The following is a 16237-nucleotide window of genomic DNA, read 5'->3' as shown; positions in this document are numbered from 1 at the left end:
CTGTATGAAAAATGTTAATGAAGCACTCCGGAAACATTCATAGCATAAACATTTTCTTTCTTTCATTCTTTTTCTTTCTTTCTTTCTTTCTTTCTTTCTTTCTTTCTTTCTTTCTTTCTTTCTTTCTTTCTTTCTTTCTTTCTTTCTTTCACACAAATCAGTGATTTAAGAATACTTTCATATTAATGATTATCAATATAAATTTAGAGATTTTCATTGCTATAAGGAAAATGAGGAAATTATGTATGATTTGATATAGGTCTATCTATCAATTCAGTAAACAAAATATGTATTTTCTTTTAGCCTGTGACAATAGAAGAAGTTGAGAAAGCTGCCGAGTATCGAATCTCACCCTTAGCAATGAGTCTGGTTAAGCCCCCAGACCCAGAGCTCCTCAAAACCCTGCCCCTCAGTGCCCAACGGGACCTCGTAGCTCAGCATGCTGAGATGTGTCTGTCCACCCCATCCTCACGGTCAAGTTCTCGCCATGGATCAATGATGGACTTGGCGACTGGGGGGTCCCAGAAGGGATCAACCAGTGACCTTGGAACGCGATCTCAGGCAGGATCTGTGGCAGATCTGGGGAAAGGGTCAGCTCCAGATCTAAGAAAAGGATCTCAGAAAGGATCACTTTCAGATGTCAGAAACGTTGTCACTGCGGAAACAGCTCAGGATAAAGGTGAGTTGACAAGTCCGGCCTGATTATCATACCAATACCATTTGTGGGTAGGAGATGGTCAAGTCTTGTCCCAAATTTACTAATACCAATCCGTTTTGACATTGTAAGGATTTTGTTTGTTTACAACTTTAGATAGAAGATATCATTACCTCTGTGTTATGTAGACAGAGGTCTCTCAAATAGAGGATAAGATTATTTTCCTGTAACACAAGCTGTGTCTCTTGAACTAACATTTTTCTGTAGAAATTGTGAACTTTCTGATTAAGAGGTGTGACTTTAAATGACAGGAAGCGCTCTCCGCTATTCACACTTAGGCCTGTAACATCTTTAGTAGTTAAATAACTATAAACGCGGCGCGATGAATGGGATGCACGTCTTTCAAACTGCACATGTTCTAGATACCAGCAATGATTTGAAAATTAACTCATCACTTTGCTTTTTGTTAGACAAAAGATTGAACTTAAAACCTGTTGAAGCTTCGTTTAGATTTATTAGAACGTGCAATGTTCGGCCAGCCTCTATACTTAAGTGTGATACCGGTGCAGATAATAATGGTATTTTAAGTTAAATTTGTCCATACCTTCTGTTGCTTAACACTGGAAACCAGCTGCACTTGTTTGAACGTAATTCATGCATTGAGTTTCAATCATAAACAGTAGGGATATAAAAGAGACAAGTGTTATTACATAGAATGGTGGAGATGGCCCGTGTAATTTATAATTGTTGTGATCATAATGACTAGCTCGTACGTCGTGTCATTTTAAACTCACTGTAGGTTGCATTTTATTGTGCAGTCAGACAGGCGGCCATTTGTGGTGTTACATAGTGTCTTACATAAAGTACATGTAAAAGTTTACTATGTAGGCTACTTCAAAAAAAAAAAAAAAAACAAAAAAAATCAAGATGTCTTCTGTTTATTTGTGTATATAAGTATGTTTCTTTTTCAAAATCCTGTTGTTTATGAAATATACTAAATCTGCATATCATATTTAAAAATCTGGTATTCGTGCTATATAATGTTTGTGGATTAAGTCAAGACTGATTAAACACCTGATTTAATAGTACTGAGTGGAAAATTCAACAAATCTTAAAACATAGTATTAATGATTTATTGAATTTAGTTGAAGTTAACAGATTATATCTTATTTTAACTCTTTTGGAATTGAAAGTTTTTAATTATATACAACAACCTTGTTTAATTTTAAATTGTAGTACCAGACAATTCTGATTCATCTAAAGAATCCAAAGATGTGAAAAGTATTTTGAAATCGGATGTAAAGAGTCCCGAGAGGGATATACGAGGAATTCTCAAAACTGATACCGAAAAGGAGCAAGAATCTCTCACAGAACCAAAAAGTATCTTGAAACATCAGGAGGAAGATTTATCAGTTAGTAAGGTGTCAGACAAACCTCACAGTATACTTAAAACCGAAGACAATGACAAGACTACTAGCGTAGAAGATAAACAAACAGAAATTTCAAGACCAGATGATGAGCCGGTTACGAAGGTAGTAGCCTCATCCACGGAAATGGATGATGATCCTAAAAGCATTTTGAAACGCGAAACTCCTGCCGACAAAGATGTAGAGAGGAAGGATAGTGCAGATGAAAAATCAGAACCTAGAGGAATTCTGAAAAAGGAAAGTAGTTTTGAATTGAAGAAATCGGAACCCGATAAAAGTGTCCTGAGAAAAGGTCCCATGAAAGACGCAGCATTCCTGAGTGAATTACGCGGAATTTTAAAGAAAGATTCTTCAGAAGAAACCGCAGAGGTCAAAGATAATGAAGAGAAACCAGAGGTGTCGTCTGCTCCTGAGGAAGTGTCAACACCTGTTGTGGAAAACGGTTCCGTGAAGACAGAACATGAAGAAAAACCAGATACTACAGACACTGAAAATCTAACTAGAAAAAAGGGAAGGGATAAGAAACAAGCAGAGAGGTAAGAGTTTCATAATTGATTCACTAGGTAAAGTAAATGTGACTTCCATTCCATTGATTAGTTTTTATTCTTTAATTTCCATGGTGATGTTGGCTAAATTTTTAAATGGTTTTACAGACTAACTCCATCTCATTTTTTATCATACATCATTATCTAAAAATTCAGATAGGGAAAAACATCATAAAAAAATAAACATCAAATTTGTTATATATCACAAAAATGAAATTATATTAAATCACGTCGTAGTTAAAAAAAATCTTATATTATGATTTTAAAATGAATGTGATTAGAGTTTTGATAAACTCATTCTGTCCTTAAACCTGAACAGTCAGCTAATTGACCAAATAAATTGTACTTTGGGGATATGTCTAGGTGGGAATATTTTTTTCAGTTTTGGGCATAACATTTGAATGATTTTGATTAAAGGAGATGCTATCTCTGATTTTAGAATTAAAGTACTCGAGGGCATTTACATCGATGTGTACCACCACAGCTGTTGTGTCTGTGTGTATATATATATTACAGAGCTATGTTAACTTCACCCTAGTCTGGATATTAGCTCACCCACTCGATAAACTCCCGTTAAAACTCCATCGAGCACTATTTATGCTGTGGCCTTTGTTTACTTGGCCAGTTTAATTACACTATTGGATGGACATGGTGAATTTATGTCGGATCTGTTGTACCTGTAATCTGTACACCTGAGCTGTATACCTGTACAGGTATGAGTTCTGATCACCGGGCTTATATATAAAGGCTATCATGCTTGATACATCTTACAAGGTTGGATCTCTACATACAGAGGAAAAGCAATGATGTCAGACTTAGGAAGTTGTGATAAACATTTCCACAGGTTTGTGTGTTGGTGGTAACTTGTCTTTTAGTTTTCAAATTGGCTGGAGTTCAGATATACTGAAGTGTCACATACTCACTGGAACCAGTGTATAAACTTTGTTTTATTCTGTGTCATGCCTGCATTGGTAAATTGCTTCTGTGCAGCAAGGTGAAGTGGACAATCTAACACAAGTAGTTTTATATTATGTTGAAATTTTTATGTGGATTCAGTAGTGAAATCAAAGTTGTGTTAATGTTATCAGCAGCTCTGCTGGTAGTGATTAGATGTGGAGTGTGGCGATTCTTGGGATTTTACGTGACATGCAGTGAACCTACATATCGTATTAGTAATAACTGATATGCATGTTGTCTATCCTTTGTCTGTCGTATGATTTTAGTCCAATAGCTATTAGCTACATGAGATTGTAATAAAGGTACTTATGTATTTTACATGTCAACATGTGGTGTATATTTATATATGTATGACATTAATCTGTTTAGCATTTCAATACTGGTGACCACATTTAAGTATATGTGAGCTTTATTTGCAATAGATAGTGGATCTATTTCATATAGACCTATGTGGTGGATCATTGAATTTGATGTAGATGGTGGGTCATTGAATTTGACGTAGATGGTGGATCGTTGAATTTGATGTAGATGGTGGATCATTGAATTTGACGTAGATGGTGGATCATTGAATTTGATGTAGATGGTGGGTCATTGAATTTGACGTAGATGGTGGGTCATTGAATTTGACATAGATGGTGGATCGTTGAATTTGATGTAGATGGTGGATCGTTGAATTTGATGTAGATGGTGGATCATTGAATTTGACGTAGATGGTGGATCATTGAATTTGATGTAGATGGTGGATCATTGAATTTGATGTAGATGGTGGGTCATTGAATTTGACGTAGATGGTGGATCATTGAATTTGACGTAGATGGTGGATCATTGAATTTGACGTAGATGGTGGATCATTGAATTTGATGTAGATGGTGGATCATTGAATTTGATGTAGATGGTGGGTCATTGAATTTGATGTAGATGGTGGATCATTGAATTTGATGTAGATGTTGGATAATTGAATTTGATGTAGATGGTGGATCATTGAATTTGCAATAAATGTGGATCAATTTGATATAGGCCTAGTTGGTAGATCACAAGAATTTGACGTAGATGGTGGATCTATTTGAAATAGATGATGGATTAATTTGAAAAAGATGATGGATTAGTTTAACATAAATGAGGGATCATTGGATTATATTTCAAGTGTGGACCATTACTGCCAGTTGTTACAGCACGGTGGCGATCTATATATAGTATGAATTATTTATGACTGAAGTCATTGTGTTTCCGGAGAGAGCACCAGATATACATATAGATCGGTTTTTAGATTCTTCATCAGTATACGTAATGCAGGATAGAATTCTTACATTTTAGCTGGCTGATTATAATGGTAATTTCTCTCTAAGGTTCCAGTTAATTCTTTGTTATATCCTTGTTTCAATTTCTGCAATGTAGGTGTATTACGACAATAACATTATATTTAGTACAACTAGCATGTACTATGTGTTGGTTAATATTAATCTAATATTGTTATAACTATTGTGGCCTTGTCTGATTGGAATTTCATTTACACACAGTGAGTGTAATATTTACCACTAAATCTGTTGGATTATTAAATGGATCATGGTCTTAATGGATTTTATATCTGTATATAGAAATCAGAATTTTGTGTAGAGCTTAAGAATAGTGTTGTAATTATACGGGACTTACATGTGTAAGTCTAGAATTTTTGGATAACACAGTTAATCATCATATCAGGAAATTAGCAGTAGAGCATAACTTATTGCTATATAATTAACTTAAGATTGAGGAAGGAATCAAGATGTGTCTATGAGTTAGAAGCCATGCAAATTTCAATATCTGTTGATAAAAATTAATGAATCCCCCCCTCCAGTTAGCTGGACTAGTCCATTAATCAGTGGTTTTTGCACTTACCCAGTGCTTTGGATTGATAGCGTATGCAAGTCTTGGTTTAAGATGATTTGATATGAAAAAAAATATATATGAATCAAAGGATCAATGTTTGACTAATGTGCGATATTGATCTGTAGTTATACAAGGGTTGTTTTGTGAGATATTTAAACGGGAAGTGACAAGTGTCGGCTACAATGTGGCGAGATTGGTGATTTTGTATTGGTAGGTTTACACAGGAAGGATAGTTTTTAGTTTGTTTTTCTGATTTCATTTAAACAGCAGGAATTTAAAAACAAGAGGCAGCAATAAACGAAAAAATTAATGTCGCTGTTTCGGTGTTTTCCTGATGTGACTGAGAGGCTACACTAAGTTGGTTGAGTGCACGAATCAAGTTTCAAGACAAAATGTTTTTAATACTTGGCAGTAATTGAGTTGTTTCAAGGAGATTTCTCATGATCAAATGACCTTGTCCTCTCTCACATGTTCATGCTGTCAGTTTTTGTTGTTGTAGTGTACATAGGATGGTGTTTTGAAACTTTTTTTCCAAGCTGATCTCACCAAACGATGCAATATTTTTGTGGGTATTTTCTCTGGTAGCGTGATTGAGCACCTGTTTGTTGCTATATTTTACCAAGATGAAAGAGATTTTCACGTGATGTTTCTAATTTGTATCCAAGGTTAACCTGAGGTTTAATAGTGGTTTTTTCTTATGACATTTCTCATATAAATCTACAGTGGGAATATGATTCAGTCCAAGGTAGCAGCTCTTAGAAAAAGGTTTGTACACCAAATACAACTTTTACACTTTTTGACCAATATCCTGAAATATATTGCTCTTGTCCGATCCGTCATTCTATTCTTTAGATACCTGCCTAATTATATTAGCTTTAAATACTCTGTGTAATCAAATTTAAAATCAAGTTAGATTTTTCTACTCCTTCCTCAAGTTTTGTTACAATGTAATGTACAGAACTGAATCAGTTCAATTATATCCGAGTCTGGACCGTCAACTTGTTTCACTTCTACGAACCGAACCCTTCCTAAAATGGCCAAATATTCGTGGTCTAATGCATGGTCGGTTTGGAGAAGTTTCGCTGTATTTCCGTGAATTGACTGCATGATCAATAAAACCTTTTGATGAATAAATATATTTCACGATGTTCTTTTTCAAAATCATCTTCACTTTTAGAATTAACACCTTTCCTTTATACAGAAATGAAATCTAGATTAATAAACTCATGATATAAATAAGAACTTCATCAATCTAAAATGCATGGGAAAACTGTTCCTTGAAATATCTAATAAAATTTTTTTTTACATAATAAATCTTTGAATTAATGCATCCTTGTTTCCCGCTGTTCTATATACAACTGTATACAATACCATCTGTAAATCAATAGTAGGTCATATACATAATATTTATCCATTCTTTTCTTCTTTCTATCCAACTCTATTATCCTGCTTCATCCATTATAAAGTTAATCCCATCTTTATCATCAGAATTGTCCAGATCAAGAAAGATTCTGCTCATTTAAGTATGATATTAAGAGCGGATACTTAAAAATCTGGACTTTTCTAAAGCACTTGTTATATATTTGAGTATTCTCCTTTCATTCATATAATTCCATCATAATTCCTACTCTATTCAATCAATCATTTATTGATTTCATTGCATATCATTAGAGCTCAAAGATGAGCAAATTATTCATCAAAATTCAAATTGATTAAAAAAACTATTTTGTTAAGACCCTGAAATATCATGGAGACATTTTGTGGCCTAAAATATGTAATTATATATATCATATATAAATAGGATACAGAACTTCTTTAGAAGGATAAACCTGACCTTAATTAAATTTATTAAAAAGATTAATAAACCCACTTCATTGATAACAATTTATCATATACTTGGCTCATATTGAGTTTTGATTGGTATTTCAGATACCTGACCCAGCCTGCTGACCTTACGACCCCAAACAAGTCCCCAGAAACCCCTCACAGGAAGTACACTGGCAGACACAAGACTCAGCCAATCACTCCCGAGGAAAAGAAACTGGCCGAGGGACAAGACAGGAGCAGCAGTTCTATCAAAGACAGGTGGGTCTAGGCGTTAGTTTTGGGTGAACTGTGTTGTAAGTAAGTCTGGCTGTACGATTTTAACTTTGGAGATATGTTAGGAAACAGTTTCTCCTTTTATAGCACTGCCTAGTACAGTTACACCTAATTGACGTTTGGTTGTTTTGTTAAAAGTGTTTTATTTTGGCTCTCCCTGTTGCCTGTTATTGTCTCCTCGACAACCAGTAGTGTTCTGGCAATGTGAGGTTTGATGTTAATGATCATAGTATTTATTGGAGATGATTCTGAAGAACCCTACCATGTCACACCTCCATTCTAATCTATAAATCGTAGAACCCTACCATGTCACACCTCCATTCTGATGTGTATAAGTAGAACCCTACCATGTCACACCTCCATTCTGATGTGTATAACTAGAACCCTACCACGTCACATCTCCATTCTGATGTGTATAAGTAGAACCCTACCATGTCACACCTCCATTCTGATGTGTATAAGTAGAACCCTACCATGTCACATCTCCATTCTGATGTGTATAAGTAGAACCCTACCATGTCACACCTCCATTCTGATGTGTATAACTAGAACCCTACCATGTCACACCTCCATTCTGATGTGTATAAGTAGAACCCTACCACGTCACACCTCCATTCTGATGTGTATAAGTAGAACCCTACCATGTCACACCTCCATTCTGATGTATATAAGTAGAACCCTACCATGTCACACCTCCATTCTGATGTGTATAAGTAGAACCCTACCATGTCACACCTCCATTCTGATGTGTATAAGTAGAACCCTACCATGTCAAACCTCCATTCTGATGTATATAAGTAGAACCTTACCATGTCACAACTCCATTCTGATGTATAAATCGTAAATGATTGTTATCAAATACTGCCACATTGAAAAATCTCTTGAAAAAGGGAGATAATTCTGACTGTGACACATTTAAATTTTTTTTCAGGCTGAGTGCACTAAAGAAAAGTGGAGATGAGGAGTGGAGGAAGAGAGTTTCGAAGAATATTGACTTCGAAAGTCCTATTGATGTTAAAGGAAGAGCATCCAGTCCAGTAGAAGTGAAACTTCGGGAAAAACGGTCAATTTCCCCCATCGCTAGGCCCTCTAGTATTGCAGACAGGGTCAGTCAGATCAAGAGTTCACAGCAAGGATGGAAGGGCCGAGTGGAGGAAACAGATGCCAAGAAATTTACAGTAGCCCATAAGATAGCTGGTCAGTACTGTGTAACACTCATAAAATTTTAGGGAGAAAAATGGTGGTTTCCTCCAGGTTGTATGAGTTGAATTTTACCAAGATATTGTAGCATTTTATTACATGGACAACCCAAAATCTCAATCTTCTTACAATTACTTTTTTGAAAGTGAAAGTTTTCAAAATACTTCTACTTGAAATGTTGATAAATTAAGAACGGATTAATCCCCAAACATACATAAACACTATCATTCTGACCAGTGATGATGATTGACATTGCTGTCTTTATCCTGTAATAAGCCCAGGGACCTAATTTATAATCTCTGAGTGAAAGGAGCTGGGCTTAATACAGTGCAATAAACTGAGGGACCTAAAACATAATCTGTGTCTGAATGGGGGTGGGCTTATTACATTGCAATAAGCCAAGGGTTCTTATACATAAATCTTGTGTAAATAAGGTGGCCTAATATTAAAGGGAAATGACCTACCATTTATTGACATTTCTTCTGAAATTGCAATTTGGATAAGCTTATTACCAGACATGGGCTTATTGCCAGATAAATTTGTCACGTCGATATAACTTAACTTGAGGGACCTAAAACATAATCTGTGTCTGAATGGGGGTGGGCTTATTACATTGCAATAAGCCAAGGGTTCTTATACATAAATCTTGTGTAAATAAGGTGGCCTAATATTAAAGGGAAATGACCTACCATTTATTGACATTTCTTCTGAAATTGCAATTTGGATAAGCTTATTACCAGACATGGGCTTATTGCCAGATAAATTTGTCACGTCGATATAACTTAACTAATAATTCTTGAATCAATTGGTAAATGATACTCTTTCTGTAGAAATCATCAATATATCAATGCCATTGTGAATGATCTGGACAAGTCTACAATTTGTATTTTTTATTTCATCAGGTCAAGTTGAGGATAGTCCCTTGGTATCGAAACTAAAGCGTTTAAGCAAGAGAGGTAAGAAAAAGTAGTTCCTTCGTTACAGTGTTGATATCACCATCGGTTATTTTTGTTAAAATTCCACTGTGAATTAATGCAGTTCTGTCACTGATTTTATATTTTAATCTTTCATATGATGCTTTCTACTAATTAATTATACATAACGCTTGATTTGAGTTCTGTTAATCATTGTTTTTTCCACTTAAAATTGTTAAAATCACTTTAATAACATATTGATAACTGAAACCAAGTAAACATACTTGTTATTTTTGCTGCTTATTGATGTTCATTTGGAAAAAAATGCTGAATAAGGCAGATTTATACACAGAATATAGAGGGGTATTGGTTTGGGAAGATTATTGTGAGGGTGGGTAAAATTAATGCAGTGTACAGTATGTAAATGATAGTACTTCTACACACTATGTGTAATGGGAAGAAAGATATACAGAGTGCAGTTTTGTTAAAGCTACAGGTGCATGTGTGCTCCAATATGACTAGTGGAACTTGTGGAACCTTGTTAAACAGGAATGAAAATGGAGAAAACTGTTTTCATGGTGACCTAGATGAATAGGGTTCCACACTTTCATAGAGGCTTGTGCTGTGGCTGCTATTAGCTAATGTATTCACTAAGTGATATAATAGGAGAATGATTTTGATTTTGTTTGCTCAGCTGTATTAGTGTACCAGCTTTTCATCGGGACATAGAGATTGATATTTAGTATGCATGAGATGATAATTGGCTGTTTCAGGAAAGCTGTTATAAGTTGCATTACTTTTTATTTATTACTGCTATTAAAGGCTTTTTATATCCTCTCTATTATTGTGAAAATTTTCTGCAGGTAGAAACATATTTCTGATAAAGGATACAGAATCAACATTTTGCTCATGAAAACGGAAACTTGTAAATAGAATTATAGTTTAAATTATCCTACAAATTTTTATTGATAATTAATTTAAGAATACAAACATTTTGTAACATTGTGTAATTTCTTTAAATCTTTTTCATTTCTCTTCGTTAAATGATTTTCATTTTATTTCTTTTCAAATTAACAAACTTTTGTTCATATTAATTTCTTCTGAAGAAACGCAGTTTACTCATTAGATAGATTTGCTTCATATGTTTACATATAACCAGATGTGGTGGGACGGACCTCCCACTTGAGTGATGTCAGAAAAAAATATTATCGAATCACAGGCTTGATGAGTAACTTATTGCTAAGCTGCAATACTAACACGAGAAGTACCTCACCGTTTCATTTTACAGAGTCTGATTCTGAATCGGGGTCAGAGATCACTTCACCATCAACCCCCAGCAAAGAATGGCCCAAAATTCCTTTCCCGACCACACTGGTGTCAGGTAAAAAAAAACCCAGGTGTTTGGTACACCTTTAACGACCTAACATTGCCTTAGTGGGTAGATTTTTAACTCTCTGCACACATATCTAAACTCTGTTGTATCGTCCGACAATGAACGGATAAGAGTTGCTTGCCAGAGAAAACATTCCTTCAGTCTGGCTTAATTCCACTAAAATAATGGTTTCTGGTTTTTTCACTAAATTTAATGTAAGAAACAGTAAACAAATGTTAGTGCACTGGGTTTGGAATTAGCATTTGGTTGAATGATGGTGTAGAATGGAAAATAATTTACAGGAATGGTAGGTAGTTAAAATGCATTACTTTAACATTAGATGTTTCTTTAAGATCCGTACTGTTGGGTGAAGGTTATATCAGGTTTTGATCAATCAAAAGGTACATGATTCCAGTGAACGTCTGCTCTTTTGCTGTCCTTAACTCTTCTACATTAATTATCCTTAGTTTGTAGATTATTGAATTTTATAGTGTTTAGTTGGTAAAAGGCTAATAACAGCTGGTAATGTTAAGCTTGCCAATGGCTTCTACAGTTCTTTGAATTATCCTATCATTTTTGAAAACCTTACATTGAGTCAGACTGTTTGCTTCCTTGACCTTATAAGTATGGCAGAAGTAACAATTGACAGTTGACAAACCCCTTATGGTTGGGTCCTGGTCCTGGACCAAATTGTACTAATGTTTCTTAACATAAGGAAATTCCAAAATTTTAATTTCTGATAGTTTAAAGAATTTAAGAAAAAGAAAAGAATATTTTCCTATGTGAAAAATTTTAATTGAGGAATGACTTTATGTTAAGGAACATTTCTCAAACTTTGGCCTTAGATAATGATTTTTTTTATCTGTAGTTTGTCAGTTTCAACACACTTTGGTATAAACCTTTTATCAGTATAAGTTCTCCTGTAAATGATTTTAAAGGGAAGCAACTCTTATATAAAAACGCATGAATTTTAAAAATGATCATACCCTGTTACAATGTAATAACATTAAACATCTAACTTACTGAAGACTTAATTGTCAGGATGCATGACAACTGTCATGAAACCATTAAAATTGATTACTAACATTGCATCATCATAATTTGGTGGTCTTTTAAATTAAATCTTGCATGAGGTTTTTTCTCAAACAGTTAAAGTCAATTGATGCTGTTACATTTGTATCAGAATCCAGTGGATTTAGTGAAAAATTCAAATAAGTAAATGGTCACTTGTCCTAAATTAGCAAAAAATAAGAAAAGAAAGAGAAAAATTCATCTATACTTTTGTTAGGGACTTCTTCATTAGGTCATGGGTATTTGTGATGTAAATAATTTATATTTTTATTTCCGTTTTTTTTTTTTTTTTTTTTAATTTTAGCAACATTTAAAGTTTGAAAACTGAGTTTGTTCTTGATAGCAATTTTCTCTGAGTGAAGAAAATATGAAAGTTTTTTATGAAAACTTTTCAAAATTTAGTCTGAGCGCACTGTCCCTTGCTTTCCCTTACACTGAATATGAATGTCAACTACAGCTATTTTCATTACAGTATATTTATGTCTTTCTCTTAGGTTCTCCACTGAGCACTTTAAAATCTTATCCCTTGCCTGAAGAACAACCACAAACCCAGCTTGTTTGTGATGTAGAATGTAGAAATGAATTCTTGGCATCCCCTCCTCCACCCTTTATTATTTTTTTGCAGTTATCTCCCTCTCTTCTGTGATATGAAATTACCAGTAGTGATCTCCCTTCCCTGTCTGATGTAGAATTTATTGTAGTTATCTCCCCTGCTTGTAAGATGTACAATGTAATTTTCTTCCCTTTCTCTATGATATATATTTGTCATCTATATGACAAACTTCAACTTTTTGTTTTCTTGATTGATATGAGTGTTATTGTAGTAAAGATTAAATGCATGGAATATAAATTTGTAAGTCATTTACATTTTAAGTATATTTATATACAATAATTTTGGTTTGAAAGTAATTTGTCAACTGACATGAAATTGCATGTGTATATTATAATATCAAATGTTTGTAGAATAGTCAAGATGCTTGTATCCATATAAAGATATCTCTATGGCAGGTTTTGAAGTGTAGGGAGATTCACATATTTATAAGAATTGTGCTCTTTTTACAAAAATTCCCAAGAGATATCAAATTAAAAGGAAGTAAATGATTTGGTCATATGAAAGTGCTGTACCCATTCTGAAAATCTGCCAGTGAGATTTGTTATGATTTAGAAAATACGACTAATATTTTATATTGTGGTGTGTGTATGACAAATGAATAGTTTGCCATGAAAGACATTATTTCATTACAGAAAATAAGATAGATTTGAAGATGGCAGAAGATACAGTTACTCATCTTGTAGTTATTGTGCTATTTAAGCAACATGAATTGTATATTTCAGGGTCAAATTATGCAAAAATGGGATATTGGAACGACATAGATCTCAAATCTTCAAGTCAGCTTTATAAGTGTTAACTCAAAATCTCAAATAGAACAACAGTATATTAGTGTGAAGAAATGCTTGTTGAATGGGAAAAATACAAAATAGATATTAAGTGAAGTAAAATTATGTAGAATTTGAAAATGTAGAGAAAGCTATCATCAGTATTGTCTGATTACAGAATAATCTCTAAACCAGTCACTCTATAAAACTTGTTTTTGTTGGATTTTACAATTAACAGATAGGGGCAGATAACACAGGTTTCCTGTGACCAATAAAAAGAAAAGAAACTAATTAAGAAAATTAGATTGATGTTATTGCTTGTCTTTGTTCCAAACACATTTTTGAGATAGAGTTACCTCCCCCTTCACAGGCCCTCCAGTGGTTGATGTTGCTATGGAGATTAAGGCAGAAGAAGAAGAGGAGGAGGACAAGGGGCCTGTAAAAGTCAGTGTTCCTCAGCAGGAAAGCCTTGAGGCCTTCTTTATCACCAAGTCTACAGATCTCATCATCCAAAATGAAAAGATTGAGGTGGAGGTTGACACCTTCGATGATCTATTTATAGAAGCCAATGACATGTAAGTACACAAATATTTTCTGTCAGTTTGAACCGGTGTCTCACATGCAGCGGACAGTTTAGAGGACACAACAATGTATCCTGGTGTCAATAAATGATTAAGTATAGTTGGTTAATTGTGCAATAATATAAAAACTTACTGTATTAGGAAAATGTCCCAACATCAGAGTGATAACGATAAAATACAGTGCAAGCACAAGCATCTTAGTGATCTTGATCAAATAATATGCACAAGCATCTCATTAACCATGATGCAACATTAAAAAAGAAATGTTTTTGGCTTAATACACCTTGTTTTTCATTTGCAAAATTGTCTGTTACTTCATCAAATTTTAACTCATACTGTATATCTTCAGTTTGGAAACAACAAGAAAGATTCGACCAAAACGTAAATACACTGCCCGCAGCAAAAATCCTCTCAAGACAATGTCCTTGAACTTGGAGGTTAAATCCGAGTATGAAGAGGTCAAGGTTGGATACGCAGAACAAGAACTGAAGCGCCAAAAGACAGCACAATGTATGTGGAATTCTTAAAGATATGAAAAATGTATATTTGTGTGAAACAAATTTTATCAAACAATTTTTGTTTTACTCAGTTGAGAAATTGATCCATTTAGCAAATTGGCAAATACACCAGATGTTGATATGTGTTTTCTTTTAATTTTCAGTTTCCAGAGAAGCTGGTTTTGCTCAGGAGGCACTAGCTGGTCTTGCCAGCAAAGAGAACTTTTCCAAGGTGTCCCTACGGAAGACAGCCGAACAGGCCACTAGTGGTACTTCACGCCTGGAACCCTACAAAGACCTCATGCTTCTCCATGTCAAAGGTAACCATGACAACTAAATCACCCTGACAAAGCGTTTTGTTCGAGATAGCAGTAACACATATACCCTTATACATACAATTTCTAGAATATTATATTATAAAAACTACAAAAAAGACTAAGTTATAGTAATGGCTGTGTCTCAGAACATGTTTGTTTTATCTCTAAAACTATTGTGAGTTTAAACTTTTAGGAGCTAAAAAAGATTGTTTTTATAACTTGTTTGTTAGGGCGTCGACGTGTTCAGACACGACTGGTGGAACCTGTTGCTATGTCGATCAACAGTGGTGATTGTTATGTCTTGGTGACCCCCGAGAAGGCTCTCACCTGGATAGGAGAGTACTGTAATGTTATAGAGAAGGCCAAGGTGAGTGTAAACCTCAGTATGATGCAGCATCTGTCATGTAACACAAGTTGGATATGGTTCTGTAAAATGTGGCCGAGTCAGCTGTACAGTGCCCATTTTATTTAGTATTGAGATAACCCTTATAGATGTCCGATCCTCCATATTTCCAGTCTATGAACATTTTTGAGATAACCCCTAGGGATGTCTGTCCATCCATGTGTCCTCTTTGAGACAACTCCTGTAGACATGTCTTTCTCCATGTTTCCAACCATTGACATCTCTGAGATATCCCCTATAGGTATGTCTGTCTCCATGTTTCTGGCTTTTAATACTTTGAGATAGCCCTTCTGTATATCAGTACTTCCATGTTTTCAGGCAGCTGATGTGGCCTCCATGATTGTTCAAAAGAAGGACATGGGTTGTAAAGGGGCCAGTGCAGTGGGGTCTGTGGAGGAAGCACGACAGCACTTGGGAACAGGCAAACAATTCTGGGCAGCACTCGGTGGGCAAAAGGAGATTGCTCGTAAGTAATAATAAAATAAAATGATGATAATTTGTTCCAATTAGATATTTTGAAAAGTAATTGCACAAGACGTTTTGTTAGCAGTACAGTTTACAACAAAATTTCTTGAATTTTTATAGCGGGTGGTCCTACAGAGGAAGACGAGTTGTATGAGAACCACATCGTTGAAACCAACATGGTGTACCGTCTCAAAGACAACACCCTCCAGCCTTACGAAGAGTACTGGGGCACTATCCCCAAGTATGAAATGCTTAAAAAAGATGAGGCAAGTGGTCTGTTCCTGACGTGTCATAACAATTTGTATTTAACAAATTCAGTGTTTTAAAGATATGTGAGATGTATAAAAATTTGTGCTTTACAAAATTTCTGTAACCAGCTGTGTTTTATTCTTACATTTTTAAATGTGGTTCTATCCTGTTAAAAAGTACCAAAGGCCTACAGAAATGGAATTGATTTATTTCAGAAAAAAATAGTGTCCTATAAAAAAAC

The 16237-nt window shown here is 34.7% G+C and overlaps 1 protein-coding gene across 1 annotated transcript in view; it reads left to right on the top strand.

Moving 5' to 3' along the window:
- Positions 1-16237, top strand: part of LOC132563623 (uncharacterized) — a 102477-nt gene that overhangs the window by 76123 nt on the left and 10117 nt on the right. The window contains exons 10-22 of the mRNA XM_060228367.1: positions 304-679; positions 1892-2618; positions 6174-6215; positions 7380-7535; positions 8482-8747; positions 9653-9706; positions 10953-11045; positions 13855-14059; positions 14415-14575; positions 14727-14882; positions 15110-15246; positions 15601-15748; positions 15868-16013. Of these exons, the coding sequence (XP_060084350.1) occupies positions 304-679; positions 1892-2618; positions 6174-6215; positions 7380-7535; positions 8482-8747; positions 9653-9706; positions 10953-11045; positions 13855-14059; positions 14415-14575; positions 14727-14882; positions 15110-15246; positions 15601-15748; positions 15868-16013 (2667 nt within the window). The remainder of the gene's footprint in view (positions 1-303; positions 680-1891; positions 2619-6173; positions 6216-7379; positions 7536-8481; positions 8748-9652; positions 9707-10952; positions 11046-13854; positions 14060-14414; positions 14576-14726; positions 14883-15109; positions 15247-15600; positions 15749-15867; positions 16014-16237) is intronic.

Source organism: Ylistrum balloti, unplaced genomic scaffold (assembly GCF_031769215.1).
Source record: "Ylistrum balloti isolate Yb309-2 unplaced genomic scaffold, AGI_CSIRO_Ybal_v1 Utg369676, whole genome shotgun sequence".
NCBI classification, from domain to species: domain Eukaryota; kingdom Metazoa; phylum Mollusca; class Bivalvia; order Pectinida; family Pectinidae; genus Ylistrum; species Ylistrum balloti.
This window is presented reverse-complemented; position numbering and strand designations above follow the sequence as displayed.